This window comes from Rhodnius prolixus, unplaced genomic scaffold (genome assembly GCF_049639745.1).
Source record: "Rhodnius prolixus isolate KJV_2025 unplaced genomic scaffold, Rpr scaffold_6, whole genome shotgun sequence".
Classification (NCBI taxonomy): Eukaryota; Metazoa; Arthropoda; class Insecta; order Hemiptera; family Reduviidae; genus Rhodnius; species Rhodnius prolixus.
Genome location: NW_027411634.1, coordinates 33,045,251 through 33,068,314, shown reverse-complemented (window position 1 = coordinate 33,068,314; position 23,064 = coordinate 33,045,251). Strand labels below are relative to the sequence as shown.

The following is a 23,064-nucleotide window of genomic DNA, read 5'->3' as shown; positions in this document are numbered from 1 at the left end:
TTGAAACCACTTATAAACTGTTCTAATCGAAGGTGCAGAGTCACCATAATGTTTATCAAGCTTCTCTTTAGCCTCCTGAGGCGTTTTGCCTTTCATAAAGTAGTGTTTAATCAACACACGAAATTCTTTTTCGTCCATTTTTTGAAAATCACTCGACTTCCTCGATTCAAACGAATGCCAAACACAAAGAAATAGACCGATCTGGCTGAAACTTGGTGTGTGTTCTTCCAAGAGATGCTACTAACTAAACATAACCTCGATACGCGCCAGTAGTGCTATCTCTCTGACTTTGCACGGACTTTTCAAACGACCCTCGTATAATCCGTTCCCCAAAATCAATGCCCGCGGTCCCTATGTTAGACGGAGGTTCTTTTATATAGAAAGTGTATAGAGGTAAAACGGGGAAATCCAAAAACTGTCCGTAAATGGAGGTGATTATACGAGAAATTATTACTTAAGAATGTCCGCGAATTATTGAATGTTTTAGAATTTAAAAAACTCAATATGAAGAGAGCAAAAAAATAAGGATCAATGAGTTAGTCATAGAGCAAAGTAATTAAAAATGATTTTTTAAAAAATACTGCTCCCATATTCTTATCTAGATTTCAGTAAAAGATCAATGGCTGGGGCCCTCGTTGGACTCCAGGCTAGTAAAACGAAGGGAAGCAAGGGATCAGCATGTGACATTTATGCAAAACATTATGTTAATTCGTAAAATAAAAAAAAAAATTTAAAAAAAGTTACTTTTAAGGACTTTACGTTTTAGGGAGTATATGTCACGCAAATATGGTTTGTTTTGTTTTTATTAAAGTTGATATACTCTGTAATTGATTAAAAAAAATAAAATGAAAATTTAGTGTTAAAATTCACACGATTTTCATTTCAGCCGTTGGAAAAATGATCAATCTTTAAATTTTCCCGAAGGATAGGATCTTTCATTATAAATTAAAATAAAATATAATGCTAAAGTAACAAGCTTTGCGCAAAGTTAGACCTCTATCTCCTTAACAAAAACTTACAGTTTAAAAAGTTAAGTATAAGGGTTGATTAAACGCCAAAAGGTACACAAATCAGCAAGTACCCAACATTTCATTCAAGCTTAGTTGATATAATTTAAGTAATTTTGCTGCATTAACTTTTCCTTCACATTTTTTAGAATTTATTAGATGTCACAGACCCTTATGCTGGCCAGTTCGTTCATAATATTATTTGGTTATAATTATGATAAAATGTATATTATATCTTCGTTTTTAAATAGGTACTTTATTTTAACTCTATTCCAAATAATTATTATTCTTCTGATTTATCTTTAATATGCCCTTTATTCTGAAGTTGTCACATCTTATACATGCATGTTAAAGTAGAAAAAGACAAAGTTAGAGTCGGCTACTGTTTAAATTTGAATCACGGAGGATTTAAAACAATATTTCAGACTTGAATTCGTCTAACCGAAATATTCGTGAGCACAAATAACACACAGTTAATAACAAGTAGATTATTCAACAATTATTCATTTCTCAATTGTAATTTAATTTTACTTACAGTAAAATACTGGAATAATTATCTGTCCTAAAAGTATGCAATACTTATTTATTTTATATTACATAACATATTATAACATTGTGAGAAGAACAGCTACATTGAGAGTGTGATTGAAGAAAACTATATTATTTGCGATAAAGCCAGATAATTATTACCTATTATTATAAACGTTTGACTACTACATAAAGTAACAATTACTTTAATCGAAGAATGAACTTAAACAGACGATTTTTATTAAAAATAAAATAATGGAAATCATTGATGTATGTTGGTGTAAGCATTTTTTTAAAAAAGTTTTTAAATTTTGTAGCCTCGTAATTTTTTTTATTTTTTATAACGTTTTCTTTTTAACCTGTAATTAATAGTTTGATTATTATAGATTAATAGATATTACAGTCAATCTACAGTGCTACTTGAACAAATTTTTTGTAGATGAAAATGGCCAGCATAAGGTTCTGTGACATCTAATAAATTCTAAAAAATGTGAAGGAAAAGTTAATGCAGCAAAATTACTTAAATTATATCAACTAAGCTTGAATGAAATGTTGGGTACTTGCTGATTTGTGTACCTTTTGGCGTTTAATCAACCCTTATACTTAACTTTTTAAACTGTAAGTTTTTGTTAAGGAGATTTTTGTACCTTTTGGATAGATTTTCATTTTTGTCTATTTTGCTAAGTTACATATCTGCTTTACTGTTTTTTTTAAATTTGGAATAAGCAATTCTAACATTATAACCTGATAAGGTGTTAAGTAGGAACCGTAACTACCACTGGAGAGATCTTTTTAAAGAATGATTATAGTTGCGGTCCCCAAACCATCCTCAATAACAATTTTTTTGAGAAAGCCTTTTTATATAAAATAGGAAGGTATTTGTACGTAAAAAGCAAATTTAAACTGCGATTTCAGACCTTCCTTTTAAGAGGAGTAAGAAAAATAAACGGGCGATTACAGTACTTCTCCCTAAAAGGCAAAGAGGCAAAGATTTTGAATCGAACGACAATTCATTAATGTAAATAGGTTCACCCAATGATAATTTTAACGATTTCAGTACTTCCTCTTAGTAGGTGTAAGAGCATGATGGCACTTCACAGCCATGTAGAGGAGCTTTAATCACTTCTTCGTGCTAAATTTTATCAAAATCGGACAAAGCGTTATAGAAATATTGGTAATAATAGTTTTAGAAACGGCCTTACTTGGGTGGGGCAAACTCCCCTCCATATGAGGCGTAGCGACGAGACTTTTAAAGTGCAAATCTGTACAAAATTTCGATTCGAATGACACTTCATTCATGAAAATCAGTTCACTTGTCGATAATTTGAAACGATTGCTATACTTCCCCTTAACTAGTGTAAGAGCAGATCGCCGCTTTAATGTTACGTAGGGGAGCCCTAACTCTATCATCCTACCAAATTTTATCAAAATCGGGCTATGATTTACAGAGTAATTAGTAATAATAATTTTGAAGGGGGCCTTACATTAAGGGGGCTAACTCCTCTCTAATTCGGTGTACAGCGTCGAGACCCCCAAAAGGCACATCTACATAAAATTCCGAATTGAATGTCACCTCATTCATGAAAATCGGTTCTCGCGTTTAGGCGCTACGTAGTTTACAAAAAAGGTAACAACAACAACAAGAAGAAGAAGAAGAAGAACAACAACAATTTCTGAAAATGCCGTTTTTGCTCATTTTCGGCAACTTTTTTCTCAAAATCTATTAGGTCTGGGGGGTTGCAAAAAAATTACAGTTATAAAGGAGGGTTTGCCCTATATTTTAAAGAAAATTTGGGAATTTTATCTTTTATAGAAAAAGAGAAAAAAATTGTCAAAGTTGGGTGTTTTTTAACGTTACGCTTTTTCGTGCACTTTTTGACGATCAATCCTTATACAACTGTCCTACCGGACAGTTTTAATAAATGCTCAGTTCATTCAAATCTATCTCTCAGTTAGAATGGTACATTTTTTTTAACCATACCGCGTAGTATGTTTTGTTTGTATTGATAGGCTGAATAAGACCATTATTCATTTCTATAAATAATCATAGATAAAATGAAAATTACTTTGGTTTTGTGGATTTTTTTAAATTTTTTAAACAGATAAAATTATTATTTAGTTTATTAAAATATTGCCAAATTTTTGCTGGCGAGCTTTCCGTTCTATTGGCCAAATTAGGTGTCGCGGATGAAGGTGACTAGCAATACTTTTTCTAATAAGTTCTCATATTTACTATTAAATAAAAAAACTAAGGGTTCATACCGGGGAATCGAACCCACTATCAGCACAATAACATCTAAAGCTTAACTGGTCTAGCTTCTTAACCACTCGGCTATAGTGGCACCTTCATTTAGTTTAATATAAATATGAATTTGTAAATGAATCTTTAAAACAATGCAACCAGTTTTTCCATATTTCCTTTATGTATTTTACTCTTTCAACATAGAGTTACTTCAAATTTTGATCTCAGTGAGCCGCAAAAAAATATCAAGTGGTAATTCGCAGTTTTACAAAAAAAAAAAAAAAAAATATTCGCAAAAAATGCTCACCAAAACACTAAAACGAAAAGTTGCTAAAAATATTTCGACTTTCAGCCAGCCGTAAAACATAAAAGCGAAGGTTTTTCGGTCCAAAAACGGCCATTCAGGAAAGCCAATCACTTTATTGAATTAATTTTTTCAACCATTCGACCCAAAAACTATAAGGTTAGAAGCTTTGCGAATTGTGTAAAAATTGGAATCGTCTACATAAGATTATTTAAACGCCAGAAATTATTATGGATTAATAATTCGCTCAAATAATTTCGATAAATACGGAAAAATCAAAGTGTATTGTAATAGATATTTTACAATAGTTACATTATGTAAATTATAGAGGTGGCTGTGTTAGTTAACATCAAAATTAATTGTGCGGGGGTAGAGGTAATAACAGCTGGTGAAGAGTGAGCAGAAGAGGTGACGACGGACGGACGGACGCTCGTTCCTCTGGCTCGTTATTGTAAATTGAACATTTCAATTACATTACTTATATACATACATAATATCAACATAAGGGGGTCTCCTGCCCACCAGCATGGCCCTGCAAAGGGTTCGCCGCCATGCCCTTTACAAAGGGGCAGCGCCACAGCTCAGCCAATCTGTGTATATAATACAAATTCACATGATGAGAATTTCAATTCTAATTAATTAATTGCTATGGAACTATTTCATTACAGTTTAGTAATAATTAGTAATATTGATTATTGATCATTACATTACCCAAAGGCCATGACCTTAGAATATCAATTGAAAAGATTATAGAAGATGCATAATTTAGTAAAATATATACTAAAAAATTAAATGTTTTCGAAGTGTATTCTGGGAGGCTAATATTCCTGAGCAAACTACTAGTTTTGGTCAGTATGTAAATCAAAAAAATCTATATATACTTCATCTTTAGGGCTATAAAATAAAAACGAGAGATCAAAGGGTAGGCTGTAGAATAAGATATTATTCTCAAATCAACTTGAAAATAATATAAAATGTAATTAATCTGAAAACTATAAATAGTAACGAAAAACTAATTCATATATTAAAAATTTTTATACCAACCTTATTTTTACATTACTGTTAAGACAAATTGTGAATAATATCTTTTTTTAGCCCTGAAGATAAACTAAATACAGTTCGAAACGTTGGCGTAAAGATTATTTTTGGATTTATTAACTGAGCTAAACTCAAGATCCGTTCAGAAAGAAACAAACGAGTGGTCAAGAACGGCCTACAGTCTTTCTACGAGGCTGTTCCTTATTAAAAATAAGGATATTTCATGAAGAAATTGTGCTTGGCGTAACTAGTAGTTTCAGGCACTATTTGGGCTACATCTGTGACTCTAGTATAGATTAGACTAGGGCGGCCTTAAGGCCTACGCTACTGCGACCTCTTTGGAACTATTGTGGCTCCCCTCACTTTAAAGCTCACCCTCCAGACCTGTCCTTTTAATCAGATTCTTGATGCTGGAGAGCGACTCTTGGATAAAGCTCACAGGCCTTGGTTTTTTCCTCCCCGAGGAAACATCCTTAGCCATACGAGCCCCTCACACTGACACAATACGTGCAGTGCCGTTTCCTCCTCTTCCTGACAGAACCTACAGAGGCTATCATCTGCCAGGCCCATGCGATGCATGTGTTTCCTGAGCCTGCAGTGGCCAGTTAATAGGCCTATAAACATCCTTATAGCGCCACGGTAGCCGAGCGGGTTAAGAGGCGAGACCTACAAAGCTAATATGCATTGTAGTACTGGGTTCGATTCCCGGTCTTGGCCTTGGATTTTATTTAATGGTTAAATGAGTAAAATAGTAAAGTACGTTTGCTATTCGCCTCCGTCCACGACACCTAGTAAATGGTAGCTGGACGTTAAGCCCCGCCTGAAAAAATAGGCGATTACTTTACTTTACTTTACAATCATCCTTATATCCTCATGGCCTTGACGGATTAATTCTGCAGTCAGCCTCGGCGAATAGCCTTTAATGAACTCCTTCGCCTGTCTCTGCACAGTGGTGGCAAGCCACCACTCCTGAGACCTAGTCTGCACCCATAAGTTAATGGTCGCAGTCTTAACGCACTTCGGAACCCCAAAAGAGGGCTCCGGGCCAACGAAATGTCCCGCAGATCCTTCCCGGGCTAATAAATCTGCCGCTTCGTTTCCCTATTGTCCTGAATGGCCAGGAACCAAAACCAGAAAGACCTTATTTTGGTCACTAATTTCCTTCAGGGCACCCAGACAGTCCCAAACCAGCCTTGAGTTGACCTGGTAGGAACTAATTGGGCTATATCTGTGACTCTAGATTAGATTAGACTAGGTCGGCCTCAAGGCCTACGCCACTGCGACTCCTTGGGCTACATCTGTGACTCTAAGTTAGCTACTGTTATCATTTTAAATAATCTACACACAACCAAACTGGACTTTGTCTTAACTTCTTTCTCAAGATTCCAACAAATGTTCTAACAAATTTCGACTATTTAAGTCTTCATTACACAGTTGGTAAAACTGTAAATTACATTGAAATGTCAATTTTATTGAGAAGCTTACCCTAATTTCTTTCCAGGAACTGTCCAAACTAGAGGAATATATCCTGAAATAAATGCACGCTTATCTACGAAATTATGTACATCAAATTTTTCCTGTTCCTTGAAGTAAGTTTAAGAGAAGGATGTGACTAGCTTACCATTTTTGCAGTTCTCCCTTCATTTCCCTGTCTCTGGAGGAGTTCCTGATTAACAGTAAAGGAGAGTTAGATGACCTCTGGCGGATTGGTTGCCAATTTTAGGCAATCCTTTTGAGTCAATTTAGTGGCAAAGACTTGATGGTTGTTCCAAGTATTATGGCTTCTGGGAGCTTTCTAATTTCCTCTAGCCTCTGCTGGTTATTTAAGACGATTTCGGTGAGGGATATCTTCAACTTATTCCACGAGATATGGGAGGAAACTTATATCCTGCTAAAAAGCGTTGCAATCCCTGTCATATAAAACTTCTGATACTTAGAAATCACAGGAGATAATATGGAAAAATGACTTGATTTCTTGAAAAGTGATTTCTGCTTCTAGAACTGCTTGAGGACATAGTAAGCACCATTAGAGGCGGCTGTGGTTGCGGTGAACAGACTCGCCTCATTATCTCCAATCAATTTCAACTTTAAGGTCCTCCTTCTTCTTCGCGTAAAGTTGATCTTGATCTTGAGTTAATAAAATGTGTAAGCACCATAAAGTACGTGATGAATTAGTTGTTAACCTCTTTATTGGTGGGAAGTTAAAAGGTATAATCTTTACCTAGAAAGAGGTCGTTACTCTTACTTTGACTTCTAAGTTATTCTCAAATAGTTTGAATACGAAATATGGTGGTATGTTTATATGTTAGCAAGTAGAAGGATATACTAATTTAAATTACCCTTCATTACGAAGTATATTAGACGTGAAGGTAGTGACACAGAGATCTGGTCTTCAAGCGCCACCCTTTCAGCAGCGTCTGCGCCCAAGGTGTACGTACAGTCTATTCCTGTACCTTGGCTAATAAGGCTTCTAACAAGACAGGATTATGTTCTGTATAATACATGAGCCTGATAGAGAATCAGTGAGTGGCGTTACTTGTAGCATCATCCACTCACTTTGGGCTGTGCGTGTGTATATGTTCGCGCGCGCGCGGGAGAGAGCAACATGTTGATGCTGTGTATCATGTTGCCAAGTCACTTTATAATATTCAGAATCTAAATATTACCTTTACTGATTCCATTAACTTTTCATCATGCCATATTTTTTTGTACGTTTAGCGTTTTTTCGCTTTTGGCTACTGCAGACTGATTCAAACAGACTTCTCGACAAACGATCGAAACTTCCACCCGAAGAGCAAACGATTTATTTGCAAAATGATAACTCAAATCTGTGTGGGCGTTCAGGGCTTAGCCAAAGCAATATCTACAGAATCCAATCTTTCCAACTTCTGCTATACCATTTTTAATAAAACCTTATTGTGGCTGTCTTGGTGGTTCTTCAGTTTTTGGTTTTTTATAACCTCGTTTATTTGTGCTACAATCAGTGCATTAGAGCTATAATTAACATGAAGTAAACAAGAGAAGTTACCCAGTGCTATCCTACGAACATACTGAACTATTAGTGGCTCTCTTCACTAGAGAGGAGATCAGGAAGCCACTGTCTTATAAGAAGTCTTGTCTGATAGTTAGGAAAAGTTGTAGAAGAAAGATTTTGTGCTAGAGGATTTACGTGTGATTGCAGGTTGAAGAGGAGTTATCTGTAACGTGTTTTGGTGCCTTAGGTGATAAAAGGAATGGTAAGATCAGTATGTGTAGGTCCTGTTAGAGACGGAATACGGAGCGTTTACTACGGATCGAAGTATTTTAGATTGTAGAGATTGAATCTTTCGGTGATTAGTGTGTTTGGTTGAACAATTAGTCAAGAGATAGTTTAGATCTATCTGTAAGAGTCATTCAAGTTGTCGATAGCGTCTGTTTAGTTCTATTCTTTTAAGTCTAGTGTGGGGATTCCAAAAAGGGTCTCGATCTAAGCTAAGGCCCAAAGTAGCGGGCAATGTTGACTAGTAGAGGTTATAGAAGACTGGAGGAAGATCAATGGCATCGAAGAGTGAAGATGAAGTTTTGAGACTCACTTTCATTAAGCTTGATTTGATGGCCCATTTCTTGAACTGATTAATGGTCTGTGAGGCGGTGCCATCGACATAAGTGAGAATGATCAGTCTGAAGAGTAAATCGAATAATGAATAGAACCCAGAATACTACCCTGCGTAACTCTAGCGTCGAGATTTTTAACTCCCTGCAATGTTTTGGGAGTTACGGTGGATACAAAAATACAGAACATTTTTTAAAACCACATTTTCGGATTTATGCAACATTCTGTGCAGATATTCTCGGTGTAAACTATTTTTTTCAGGCAGGTCTTTACGTCCAACTACCAATTAGGTGTCGTGGACGGAGGCGACTAGCAAACATACTTTACTGTAAATTTCTTTTTATTAACCTTTAAATAAAATCCAAGGCCTAGGACCGGGAATCGAACCCAGTACCACAATACATATTAGTTTCGCAGGTCTCGCCTCTAACCGCTCGGCTACCGTGGTGTAAACTAAAAAGGTAAAATCTCTAAGATTACAATAACTACTTTCGCTGAAGTAGAATCAATACTTTGAAAGCAACATTTCCCTTTACCCTCATAAAGGCACATTGTTTTCTGCTTTGGCTGAAGAATGTTTAATTTTCCACATGTGTCAAGGTAAAAGGGACCAAACAGAAGAGTGGTGTTCGCTCAGAAACCATCGTCCTGAAAGGAAGGTAAAACTCTTGCCTAGTTTTTGACTCACAATGAAACTAAAACCAAAAACTAAGACTCCATTATGGTCTCAGTAAAGTTTTAAGTTTTTAGAATATGAAAGAAGAATGAAGACTGAGGCAAACTGGAGATTATTCAGTTTGAGATACCAAATTCAAAAGTTGTTTGCTTCAACTCTACCCGCAACAACGTCATGGCGAAGTTCTCTTGAGAATTCCTACTCCTTAGATTACTTCCAGGCTTTGAGGAGTGCGGGAGAGGAAAGATGAAATTGGTTCATATAATTTGCTATTCTAGTCCCATTAAGAATATTTTGGATGGAGCAGAACGGAATAAACATTTCATATCCCTTTAGGGTTGTGGTTTTAGTAGAAGAGAGTTTTTACTAAAGATTTTCTTCTATTTTCCAGCTGGATTTTTTTTTAATAGGATTTACATTTTTAAATATTCAATTATTGTTAGCCATTCATTTCAAAAATATTTGTTTTCTTATTGGTTTTAATTTAGAAATATCATTAAATAATTTGACTTTGTGTTCACCACATTTAGATTGGTTGATAAGAAAAACTAATTATGAATTTCACTGAGTGCGAAAAACCGGAGTTTCTCAAATCGCGATCTTGTGGGTGTTTGCGAGATACATCCATCCACCAAAACACAAAAGCGAAAAAAAATCGCATAATGTTTTAACATTTCGCTTTAATGCCAGAATAAGGTTTTAGTTGAAATCAGTGTCTACCTGGAGCAACCCTTTACAGATAAGTAACAATAGTAAGTAAAAGTGAAGAAATAAGTTCAATTGTTAGCGTACACCTTAGGTCGGTTAGTTTTGGATGTAGAGGTTCTGGAAAAAGAGAAAAATGCCAAAATCATCGTTAGTTTTGGTACAATTTTCTTGTTTCCTGTTTCTAACATTGTATTTTGAAGCCAAGCTTACATTGTACATCTTAGGTCGGCTAGTTTTGGATATAGAGGTTCTGGAAAAAGAGAAAAATGCCAAAATCATCGTTAGTTTTGCTATAATTTTCTTGTTTCCTGTTTCTAACATTGTATTTTGAAGCCAAGCTTACATTGTACATCTTAGGTCGGCTAGTTTTGGATATAGAGGTTCTGGAAAAAGAGAAAAATGCCAAAATCATCGTTAGTTTTGCTATAATTTCCTTGTTTCCTGTTTCTAACATTGTATTTTGAAGCCAAGCTTACATTGTACATCTTAGGTCGGCTAGTTTTGGATATAGAGGTTCTGGAAAAAGAGAAAAATGCCAAAATCATCGTTAGTTTTGGTACAATTTCCTTGTTTCCTGTTTCTAACATTGTATTTTGAAGCCAAGCTTACATTGTACACCTTAGGTCGGCTAGTTTTGGATATAGAGGTTCTGGAAAAAGAGAAAAATGCCAAAATCATCGTTAGTTTTGCTATAATTTCCTTGTTTCCTGTTTCTAACATTGTATTTTGAAGCCAAGCTTACATTGTACACCTTAGGTCGGCTAGTTTTGGATATAGAGGTTCTGGAAAAAGAGAAAAATGCCAAAATCATCGTTAGTTTTGCTATAATTTCCTTGTTTCCTGTTTCTAACATTGTATTTTGAAGCCAAGCTTACATTGTACACCTTAGGTCGGCTAGTTTTGGATATAGAGGTTCTGGAAAAAGAGAAAAATGCCAAAATCATCGTTAGTTTTGCTATAATTTCCTTGTTTCCTGTTTCTAACATTGTATTTTGAAGCCAAGCTTACATTGTACACCTTAGGTCGGCTAGTTTTGGATATAGAGGTTCTGGAAAAAGAGAAAAATGCCAAAATCATCGTTAGTTTTGCTATAATTTCCTTGTTTCCTGTTTCTAACATTGTATTTTGAAGCCAAGCTTACATTGTACATCTTAGGTCGGCTAGTTTTGGATATAGAGGTTCTGGAAAAAGAGAAAAATGCCAAAATCATCGTTAGTTTTGCTATAATTTCCTTGTTTCCTGTTTCTAACATTGTATTTTGAAGCCAAGCTTACATTGTACATCTTAGGTCGGCTAGTTTTGGATATAGAGGTTCTGGAAAAAGAGAAAAATGCCAAAATCATCGTTAGTTTTGCTATAATTTCCTTGTTTCCTGTTTCTAACATTGTATTTTGAAGCCAAGCTTACATTGTACACCTTAGGACGGCTAGTTTTGGATATAGAGGTTCTGGAAAAAGAGAAAAATGCCAAAATCATCGTTAGTTTTGCTATAATTTCCTTGTTTCCTGTTTCTAACATTGTATTTTGAAGCCAAGCTTACATTGTACATCTTAGGTCGGCTAGTTTTGGATATAGAGGTTCTGGAAAAAGAGAAAAATGCCAAAATCATCGTTAGTTTTGCTATAATTTCCTTGTTTCCTGTTTCTAACATTGTATTTTGAAGCCAAGCTTACATTGTACACCTTAGGTCGGCTAGTTTTGGATATAGAGGTTTTGGAAAAAGAGAAAAATCTTCTTTACTTTTACCAAGGTTTCTGCCGAGCGGACTAGCTCATCTCCAGCGGCATATACTTACAAATAATTGTAATATTGTTCTACATGAAGCGTGTTTGCTTTAAATGTGCCTTCTGCCCTTTCTAGTACTTCAAAAAGGTTGCCATTAATACAAATAATAAAATAATAGCAATGTTCATACAAATTCTTCAGTTTTTACACATCTAAAGGGACAATAGTTAATCTAAACTTTTTTAAATTCAATAACTTTCAGCGTGTAACCTTTACGCCTAAATTTAGAGCCTATATCTTCTAAATTACTGATTCGGTCGCACCAAAGAATAGAAATAAATATGGCAATCCTGAGTGAAGTGATTCAATTCGCTGAGCTCGTGGCCAATACCCTGGTCACAGAGGGTGGAAATCCAACCCCTTTCCCAACCTTACAATAAATAACTATTTCCTTCCATTTTCAATGCCAAAGAAAACCTTTTCCTACCGAAACGTCACAACCAGTTATATTGAGGGATTAGATTTTATTTATCAACATATTTAATAGAACAAATTTTGTTACAATTGTAGAGGTGGTATTTTTTTTAAATATTTGAAATTGAATAAGAGATTTATTTTATATTTTTACTTAAATATTTAAAACAAAATGAAATAAAATTAACTCTGATTTTTCAATGTAGTGTATACATCAGAGCAGTCAATAACGCTCACAAAATTTTTATTTCATTTAACCTTTGATGTTGCCTCATATTATTAATATTTCTCCCCTAAAGGTATGCTGAAAGTACTGTTGAACGCTGTAAAAAAATTTCGCTTCGATAGCCAGAGGGGAATTACCTTTATTTATATCCTGCTAAATTCACTGAATATTATGACAGGAATAAATCAAAGCATCTGTGAATGGATTCCCCATTGTCTACTTGGGGCATAAAGCTTAGTTTTTAACACCGTAAATAACATTTACTTTGATTTTTTTTTTCTTTTTGTGTCTATTGTTTATAGTATACAAAAACTAGTTGAGGAGTAGCAGTGTTTAGGGAATTACAATAAGTTACATTGTGAGTTGAAAATAAGTGTTTGTTTTTCTGAATAACTATTTGGAATGAACGGTCTTGCAATGGCATGGCCAGGTTATTGTCCTAACTCGTGAATACTTTACCGAGAAAAATTCGACGTCAAATAATGCTAACTACGAAAAATAGTTCATCCAGTAAGATTTTAAAGAGTTCCTCGAAGATGTGACCCAAAATAACGTAACTTTTTTTTTTTTTTTTCTCCCTCTACTAGTGTTACATTCCCTTACTGTTAGTGTTGTTCAGTTGAGGTTCGAGCTGAAGGCTCAATCGAGTCGAGCTTCGACTCGATTGAGCCTTCAGAGCTCGAGCCTTATAGTCCTTGAAGCTCGGGACGTGAAGCTCACAAACCTGGAGTTGAAGGCTCACAAAGTGCTTTGCCTTTTTAAATTCTTAAGGAATGACGAGTAATCAATGAATAACGAACATTTTAAAAATTATTGTATTCATTTTTACAAAAAAAATATGATGAAAAATGCATTAGCTGCTATAATTATTTTAAGAAATGAATTTATTAATTAGTACAAATAAAATGCTTCATATAAAAACCAAAAAAAAAAAAAAATAGCTCGAGCCTTTTCAGCCGAGCCTTAGAGGCTCACCGAGCTCTCTGTGAGGCTTCAGCTCGAGCTCTGACTCGAGCCACCCGCTGAACCCTGAGAGCTCGAGCGCTCAAGGCTCGAACCTTATACCCTTACAGCTCTGCTCTTGAACAACACTGCTTACTGTACTCTAAGTGAGATCGAGAGGAGTTTCGATTTTGAGATATTATCTGAGATAGCCGACTTGAAGCGCACAAAATCGATACAGTGTTTTGAGCCACTTATAATTGGAAAAATTATGGAAAGTCGTATTCCATAATTTGAATCAAGGCAATCGTATCGGTTCATTACACAAGGCAAAAGCCTTTATTGTTAAGCCTAACAAATATTTTATATTTTAAGATGGCGCAAAGAAACTGGTAACAAAAACAAAAAAAGAAAATGGAGTATCTAACAAAAGCTGTAACAAATTCACTGATATTTTTTACTTTTTGTTTATGACGTCAGTAAAATCTTTTAATACATTTTTATATTCTTTGCAACCATAACTTGCCAACGACTATGCTACATGGATCTTATCTTTAAATTAAGATGAGGAATATACCCCGTTGGTTTGGGGCCAGTCTAAGCATGGGGGAAAGGGCACCGTCCTTGAATACTAAATACCTTCATCCCTACTCCGCTTTATGCGCCCAATTTTTGTATTTTATTTTGTTTTTAGGTAAACTAATTTTTGTTTTTATTTTGCTTATAAAAATAATCACAACAATCCTTAAAAAATTCTGGCTGGAAAAACTTCATGACTGTTTTCTTATTGAAATATTCAAAAATAAAAACTTTTTTATCTAAAACACAAAGCTTACAGAAAATTAATTAAGCATTTTCCTTAAAAGAAAAGGGAAATATGACACAGCCATTATATTTACCGACACATTTTTGAATTAAGTTATATTTTGACAAAATTATTGCTTGAGTTCAGGCGCCACTGTAGCCGAGAGGGTTAAAACGCGAGACCTGCACAAGTTAATATGCGTGATATTATTGTTGGTTTAGTGGGTTCGATTCCCGTATCTCTAGGCCTTGGATTTTAATTTAATGCTTTTAATATTGAGAACATTGTAGTAAGTATTTGCTGGTCGCCTCCGTCCACAACACTTAGTAGTTAGACGTAAAGTCTGCCTGAATTATCGGCTTTACTTTACTTTCATAGTGCAAATTCTTTAGACCATACTGATGAATCAGTCTATTGTTTTGGCTAAAAATATAAAACTTATCAGAAACAATAAAGAAAAATCGATATCGAGCATCTTTTTAATAATTAAATAAGTATTTAAAAAAACAAAATTATACTGTTTAATTTGTCATGTATGACAGATTTTGGCATTTCCTTATTCAATTACAGGTTTGTACAATGTTCTACATACATTCTGATTAATTAACAAACTCTATTATTTGGTGTAGCAACTCCACAATGTAGCGATTTTAGTTTGATTAAAATGATTAATTAATTTTATATACTATGTATATGTATATAAGGCATTCAATTAGTATTGAATATAAACTGAATGCCTTGATTTTGTTACCTGCTAACTAAATTTGAACCGTTTGTTTCATGAAGTAACTGAAATGTTATTAAATTTTGTGTACAGATTTTGTTTATAAAGTTATTGTTATTGTTTTTTTTTTGTTTTTTTTTTTACTTTTCGAGCACTTTTTCGAAATTAGCTTCGACGATGTTCTATAAATTTTGGAAGTACTACATATTTTTTGTTAATTATGAAAATTTGTTTTTCGCTGCATTCTGAGAAGGGATAGGAGAAGATTGATTGTCTTTTCCATATAATGGTCCAGTTTTACTTTTATACTTAGTCTCTACCTCGTCTACCTTGCGGTGTAGAGGTCTGTATTTACTTTTCTTGTTTCATTTAATCTGAATTAATTTCGGAGATGTGGAGGGGATTGGCACACAGTCTCCCCCTCTAGTGTAATGGAGGCGTTTGCCTCCTTTAGACCCTCTACACTTGCCCTGAACACCTTGCAGAGTTTCTGTACGCGTTTAAACTGCTACTTTTTGAGACCCCTGGACCCATTCAAGATGATGCATTACTGTTGATCGTTTAGATTACGCAGGGGGCACCACGAGCAGGCGATCAACGTCACCCCCCAATTTTTTGTGTCTTTTATACGGATTTTTAAAAAAGTGCATAACATAGAATTGCAGTAAATAGATGTCGTTTCAGTAAATTGTATCAGAAGATACGAGGTCTGTAAATTAAGTAATGAGACTGATTTTTTTAAAAAAATTTTATTCAAAAAGAATTACAATTCTATATTGTCACTTTCAAAATAACTTCCTTCTAGTCTCACACGAATGACCCTTTTTCGAAGTTTTTCAAGAACCACAAGGAGTTTCTACCACAAGGTCAAACGGTCAATCAACACTTTTACCGAGAGGTTCTTGAAAAACTTCGAAAAAGGGTCATTCGTGTGAGACCAAACATCATGAACAAGTGGGTGTTGCACCACGATAATGCTCCTTGTCACACAGCAATTTCAATAAACCAGTTTTTGGCCAGTAAAAACATTCCTGTGGCTCCTCAGCCTCCTTATTCGCCTGGCTTGAGTCCTTGTGACTTTTTTCTCTTGCCGAAGTTGAAAAATCACCTCAAGGGAACTCATTTTGGGACAGCCGAAGACATTCAAACGGCTGTAACCGACCAGCTGAAGGCTATTCCAGTATCGGAGTTCGAGCACTGCTATGAGGAGTGGAAGAAACGTTTCCAGCGCTGTGTGACTTCAGAAGGAAGTTATTTTGAAGGTGACAATATAGAATTGTAATTCTTTTTGAATAAAAAAATTTAAAAAAATCAGTCTCGTTACTTAATTTACAGACCTCGTACATTTATTTTTACAGCGAAATGATAAGAGGCGATTTCTTCAAAGGCAGGACAATAATATTCACTCCTGTTTCATGATCATCCCTTATCGGCACATCCTAACAATAGCCTCTTATGTGATTGCATTCTCCTAACTTCCTTCACCTGGGCTCCATAAAGAAAATTGTCTTTCTCCAAACTTCTACTGGTTTGACTTGAGGGTTTATTCTGGTCAAGAATTGCTGATACTGATTTCTCGAACTTCTATTAATGTTTCGTCTACTCTGCTTAGATTTGCTAGATTCCTGTTGATTAAAAAGTATTTTGGACTCTTATTTTCTTTGGCATTGTTAATAAAATATCTTATTTCCAGACCTTGGATTTGCTTCTTAAGTTTTGAAAAGCAAAGTTAATGATTTAGTGAAACAATAATGGATAAAAAATAAGGTTGGCCAATAGATTGGCGTATTGGCTAATTGTAACGCAATTGTAGAAATTAAAACGAACGATAAAAGTCGTTAAAAGAGAACAAAAAATAAGTAGAGTACACAAAAAAAAATTGTTCCACCGTCGATTAGAGAGCATTGGCGCGCACTCGTTCGGTCGCAGCAAGAACCACTACAGTTTTCTTACTGAGAACTTTTTTTTGGGCACAATAAAATTAGCTGTGTGTTGGTTTGGCGTTGGTGGGGAGTCATTCAAGTTTTGCGTAGTGAGAGAGAATGAGAGGGGTGTACACACAAACATATATATATATATATATATGTATTCGACTATGTTCGTTTGTATACGTAGAAATTCGTATGGACTTTGGTGGGGGTAGACAGCCCGGGCTGAAACCCTCCAGTCGTACACGAGACGTCTTTAAACCATATACTTGGGGTCCGTGACGCTTTTTTTTTTTTGTTCTTTATATGAAATCAGAGGTTTTTCTTTTGATACTATTAGGAAAAAAAGAAGGAAAATTTTACGCGTCATTTTCTTTTTTTTTATTTTATTTTCTGAGTGATTTTTTTTTTTATTTTTTCTTCCTAATTTTTTTGTTTAAAAAAAAAAGCGTCTTTCAAATAAATTACCGATGTATCTGCACTGACCGGTTTGTGCTTTGAAAAAAATAATATAAGTATTTATTTTTGTTTAGTTTTTGTTTTTTTAATTATTAATCAACGAAGAACAGGTGGAAGACTATCAATTGCTCAATTTGGATTTAACTGCAGTTTTAACTTGGAAGACTTAGAAATTAATTGTTTTTTTTTTCCCCCTAGTTTTATGAAAAGTTTAGAGTAGAAAACCAAAACAATCGTGTGGATATCACAAAGTTTTATTTAGTTCAGTTCTTGTTTTTTGTTTATTTTTTTTTTTTTTTTGAAAATTATTTAAACAAAAAAAAAAGGCGTTTACTCGCCTTCGTCATGCTGGCAATGTCGACGTTGATGATGCCGGCCGGGGCTGTGCCGGCGGCGGTCGCCCCTCCGGGTAACCCAGCAGGTGGAGGGCCAACGGCCGTCAAAATTGAACCAGCCAAATATCTATTAAGTCATGCAGCTGCCCAGCAAGCTCCACAACCTCAACAGCCAACACCGCAACAGACAGCTAATAAAGCAGGTCGGTCAAATGTTGTTTATATTTAGAATCTTAAAAAAAAATTAGTTCTATGGAAAATGTATGTGGCGCACATTAAGAAATTTTTAAAAAACAGCATTCACTAGCACTACCATCATTCAATCCAACTTCTGCATGAAACCTTCTTGGTTAAAAAAGAAATGTTCATGGTTTTCAACACACTACATTCCCCCCCATCTCAAAAAGGAACCTATAAAAATTCCGCAATGTGATTGGTTGCGTGCATGGATTAAATGTTTATGTAGACTTTTTCCTATTATTTACTCGAATTACTTGTTTAATGGTTACCTTTTTACTTAGTTTAAAGCCATTTAACAGATAGCATTGATGTCATGTCGATTTCAGTCGAGTCCATCCACTTTCATGAAGCTTTTCGATCTTTCGCGATTTTTCTTTTAGAAAAAATAAAAATAAGGGTTGAACAGCCTTAAACATTTGTGTTTTTTTTTTCAAGAATTTAAAAACTTATCATCTACAAAATTTCATCTATTTTAAAAAGTATCCTGCTTAAGCTAGAATTAAAATATACAAAAACTTTTGGCAGATTGAATTTCAAAAGTTCTCAAATTCCATTTTTTACTAGTAGGCCACAATATTTTATTGAAAAATACCTGTAACAGAGTTAATTAATACTGTCTGTTAGGTAACCAGTTACTGTGAGGGTTGATCATCGTAAACTGCGCAAGAAAGGCAGTCAGTCTACTGTTGAAAAACACCCAAATATGACGAACCCTTTTTTTTTTTCAATTAATGGGGGGATATGACGACAAGTTATGGTATTTCCCATGAATTATTCCATTATTATTTTTTTTTTTAAATTTTCCAAAAGAAAACTGGGCATTTTAGGAGGTTTATTTTATCTTCATTAATTTCTATCCTTAAGAACAAACATACCAAAAGTAACTTTTATGTTATGAGATAAAAGTTTTGTTACAAGAATTTGAAGCATGTCGTGTTCATATTGTTTATTAAAGGCACAATCGAAATTGATGTTGAGTTCAATTATTTACAAAAAAAAAAATGTATCAAAGCGTATCTATCCTCTATTTTCTATTCTATTTTGTCAATGTTATTTTTTTTTAATCAAAATTATATAGTAATAAGTTTTTAGTTATTTATGTTACTATTATTTTACTGTTATTCTTTATTACTTATTTCTAAACTGGTGTCTGGTTGTTGTTGTAAGAAGGTAAACCATTGTTCTCGTTCGTATTCAACTTCAGCTTTGCTTCTTTTAATCTTTTTTTTCATCTTATTTTTATCTCCCGTTGGTTTTTCAACCTAATGTTTTCCTGCTTTTTGTTTCTTGTTCCCTGCTATTTTAAAAATGGTTTTCCTTTAATGGGCTCATCTTTTTTGCTATTTATTTTGTTTTTTTTTTTTCATCCCTGGTAACTTTTTTTTTGTTTCTAGTCATAGTCTTTATCGCATTCTAGTCAATCAGCATATTTACTAAAAAAAAATGCTTCCAAACCTCCTTCTAAGTATTAATCTTAAGTTATTTTTTTTAGTCTGCCTTTTTAGAAAGTTCTATTTCTTGTTTTTTCCATTAACAAAGACTTCTTCTGGATTTCTTCTGGTTGTTTAAACTTACGAGTATGTACTATTTTTTTTCTTTATTATTATTTCTACTTCAATCTTATGTATAAATGAAAATAATTGTATTGTAGAAAAATTATAATTATTCTTTATACTATCTATTAAATTAATTACCGTTTTCTCCTCTTAAAACAAATATCTGACTAAAAATTATTTTTCTAAGACTAGAACTCTAGATTTTTTTCTACCAGGTTTATTGTTTATTATTCACAAATTATTATTATTTATTATCATTATTAATTCTTTAAAATAAATGAAGAAGTTGTGCCGGATCTTGATCTTTCTAGAGAACGTTTTATTCCCGTACGAGTTCATAAAATAAGTTTTATTAAATGTCCACAACTTTGAGACATCAAATTTTATCTTTTGAATGATAAAATAATTTAAACAAAATGGTAATTGAAATCTTAAATTGCTTTGAATAAAACAGTTTTTAAGCAGTGCTGGTCTATACAGTTCTACGTTACGGCCTTTGACGAATTAAATTCACAGATCAACTTCTTTTCTTTTTCATTCTACCAAAGTTTATTGTTATCAAATTGGTTTCTGTTGAAGTAGGAAGTGTCTTCACAGTTTCTGCGGCACCAAATTAAACTCTTTGGGCAATAGTTTAGATACAGAAAACCACGTACATTTTCTATTTCGTAGTTTGGCTGTCAGTATACTCGTATTTGATGTTAGAAACGCAAAATTAAAGGCACTGTAAAGGCGAGTTAGCTTCACTTCTCCCAGAGAATAGCGCCTAATTAAAGTGTCCTGGAATAATAAAAGAGATGCAAATAAAATTAATGCACCTACATGTTTGTCCGTATATATAAAACGTTTAAAGAAATATTAAAATTCATTTTTGGGGGAAGAAAATCGATAAAAAAGGGGACAATTTTTAGAAAATCGATTTTCTTCTAATTTTTACTTATTAAAGTTATAAAATTATTGGATGGGACTGAACTTATCGCTGAAATAGCACCTTAAAAATGGAAGTCAGTGTCCATCGCCCTTAAAAGTTTCTGCTGAAATCCTAAGCCTAAGCTTTTTTTCAGCATGTTGATCACACTTTTTTTTATTTTTTGACACCCCATTTTCAGATTGACGTAATTTGTACAATCTTTTATAGAGAAAATATGTTTAGGGAGACATTTCACTTATATTTTCTCCTTAAAGTAGATGAAAAGTAAAAGCTGTGGATGTCAAACGTTGAAGAAAATTAATCATTAATTCTAAATTAATGCATTAAAATTCTGTAATTAACCTTCTTTCACTTCCGTATTCAGCCTTGACTAGTTTGCATTGCTGAAATCAATTGTGTGTTGAAAAATGTAACATTTTCATGTTTATTTATGGTAATAACATAAAGAAACTAATTTCGTACTAGTAGGAAATGATATCAATGATTCACTCTGCAAAAATGTCCTCCATCTTTAAGGAATTGCGTTAATGTTAATTATTATGGAAAATATTTTTGTTATCAACGTCCATTTAGTGATAAATCATTATCAAAAATATCAGGTCCATTAAATAGTAAAATATCTCGAGATCAAGATCAGCTGTTGTTCCACTTATTCTCGAAAATAATTCCTAAGATTTTTCTCTTAACGCTGTATTTAAATTTGATGGGTAAGGCTTTACTCTAAAGCTCCATTTAATCACAGTGTACGATGTTATCACTTATTATCATGATGTTTAACGCTCCGAAGTTAGAGAGAATCCTACAACGGAAGGAAGCCTCATCTTTCTGATTGATTAGTTCTTTTCTCAGCTTTTCTCCAGGCTCTATTGAAAATGTCGTGTCCTGGACTTTTCCGTAAATGCATAAATAATAGAAAAACTAATCCTAAATACGTAAATAACGTTAACTGATTATAATTTTATTCAAATTCCTCATCATGTGGACCATTAGGTGACTAAATCTAGCAAAAATCTTTAAACGATTTCATGAAATTGGTTGGAACGAAATTGTCAACTTCTTAAATGCAAACTGCTTGAATTTTATAAAGTAAAAGATGGAACAATGGTTGAATGAATTTTCTTTTTAGAAAAGAAATACTTAAAAATATTCTGATTAACTTTAAAATGGTGACTGTGATTGCAATTTGCAACCAGCAACTTTGATGATTTCCTAAATGCAGTGTTTTTCTGCATCTTTTTACTTGGTTATCATAATAATAAAAAAATGTTATCCAAATATTTCTTATCGTGTACCTAATCTATCTAATAATCGATTCCTGTTTAGATTATTTGAAACTTTGATAATTCAAGTAACGTATATCGTTCTATCTATTCCGGGACCAGCTAAATAATAAGAAAATTGCCACTGACGAAAAAGTTGCTAAAAGCTACTCTATAACTTTGTAAGCAATTATAATTTGTCTAGATTGGTTTTTAGAGTAGTTTTAGGTTAGTAGAATAGTAAAGTAATCGCCTATTTTTTTCAGGCGTGGCTTAACGTCCAACTATCAATTAGGTCAACTAGATCAGCTACCAATGAGAAGAGTAGTTTGTTTTGCGCTAGAGTAATGTTTCAGGTATGATGTACGGTCATAAAAATTGAGAATTTGTGGATTTGTAGTAACAGACATTCGAGTGAGTGGTTTTTCCCCAGACATAAAAAAAACTAAAGTCCAAAAATGAGCAATATTAAGTTAAATTCCGAAAACTGTCCGTGAAATGTGTATCTCCTTTAGTGGTAGCAGAGGTAATGATGGTCCACAATCCAGTCTTCCCTTTAAAGTCCAAGGTTTTGATAAACAGCAAGATGTCTATTCCAAGACAGTGTATTTAGGCTACATAGAATACACATTTGAGATGTTATGACCAGATGTGTTTATGCACAATGCAATCACACATGACTGAGCTAGATACACAAAGCGGTTACATCGTGCTGTTTATCAAGACATCCTCGGTAAACATGACTGAAGAAAGCCAAGCTAACCGGGCAAAGCGAACTTTTCACAGTGTACTATTCCGAGTTTCTGGAAATATATTCCTCGCTAATGGCTCCAACTATTTTCTTAACAAAAGAACAAATAGGAAAATTGCTGATATATGTATTAATGTTCAGAAAATTAGCCTTCTACATGTTACCTCACTTTGAGTAACTGTGGCAAACCACTCCGATATTGATGGGTTGCCTAAAAAATTATTCTGTGTTTACTCATTGATGGCCTGTTCAAAAAGGATAAAGGAACCATTGCTGTCTCCATTTTCAAGTCAGAACATAGTACCATCCTGGGACAATACTAATTACTTTGTACCTTTAGTTTGAACTCGTAACAATGACTTAGGGAATCAATTATTAATTTACTTACTTTACTTTAATCAGGCGTCTCCCGAAGGTTGCCTGCACGGATCTTATCCCTCCAAGCCACTCTATCCTGGCAATCACTGTCCCGTAGTCCCCAGCCGCGGCCATAACCTCCTGGACGCACTGCTGCCAGTCCCTTCTCGGTCGGCCTCTAGTTCTCTTAAAGGGTGGTTGCCACTTTTTAAACATCTTCCGGGCCATCCGTCGTCTCCCATTTTTTATATGTGACC

The 23,064-nt window shown here is 34.1% G+C and overlaps 1 protein-coding gene and 1 long non-coding RNA gene across 8 annotated transcripts in view; one reads left to right on the top strand and one right to left on the bottom strand.

Annotated features, from left to right (window-relative positions):
- Window positions 1–23,064, top strand: part of LOC141460300 (nucleolysin TIAR) — a 1,257,025-nt gene that overhangs the window by 644,771 nt on the left and 589,190 nt on the right. For 3 of the 7 annotated variants that reach the window (XM_074140191.1, XM_074140187.1, XM_074140190.1), the window contains exon 1: window positions 17,149–17,916. The exons of 1 other annotated variant lie outside the window; for it this stretch is intronic. In XM_074140191.1, the coding sequence (XP_073996292.1) occupies window positions 17,724–17,916 (193 nt within the window). In that variant the 5' untranslated portion in view covers window positions 17,149–17,723. Of the gene's footprint in view, window positions 1–17,148; window positions 17,917–23,064 lie in introns of those variants that run through there. 3 more of the 7 variants (XR_012461847.1, XM_074140188.1, XM_074140185.1) reach the window with 1 other exon arrangement.
- Window positions 9,738–10,832, bottom strand: LOC141461004 (uncharacterized). Its single transcript, XR_012462458.1, has 3 exons — window positions 10,705–10,832; window positions 10,439–10,611; window positions 9,738–10,345 (listed from the first exon to the last, which is right to left on the bottom strand). It is a non-coding gene; the product is annotated as an uncharacterized lncRNA (long non-coding RNA).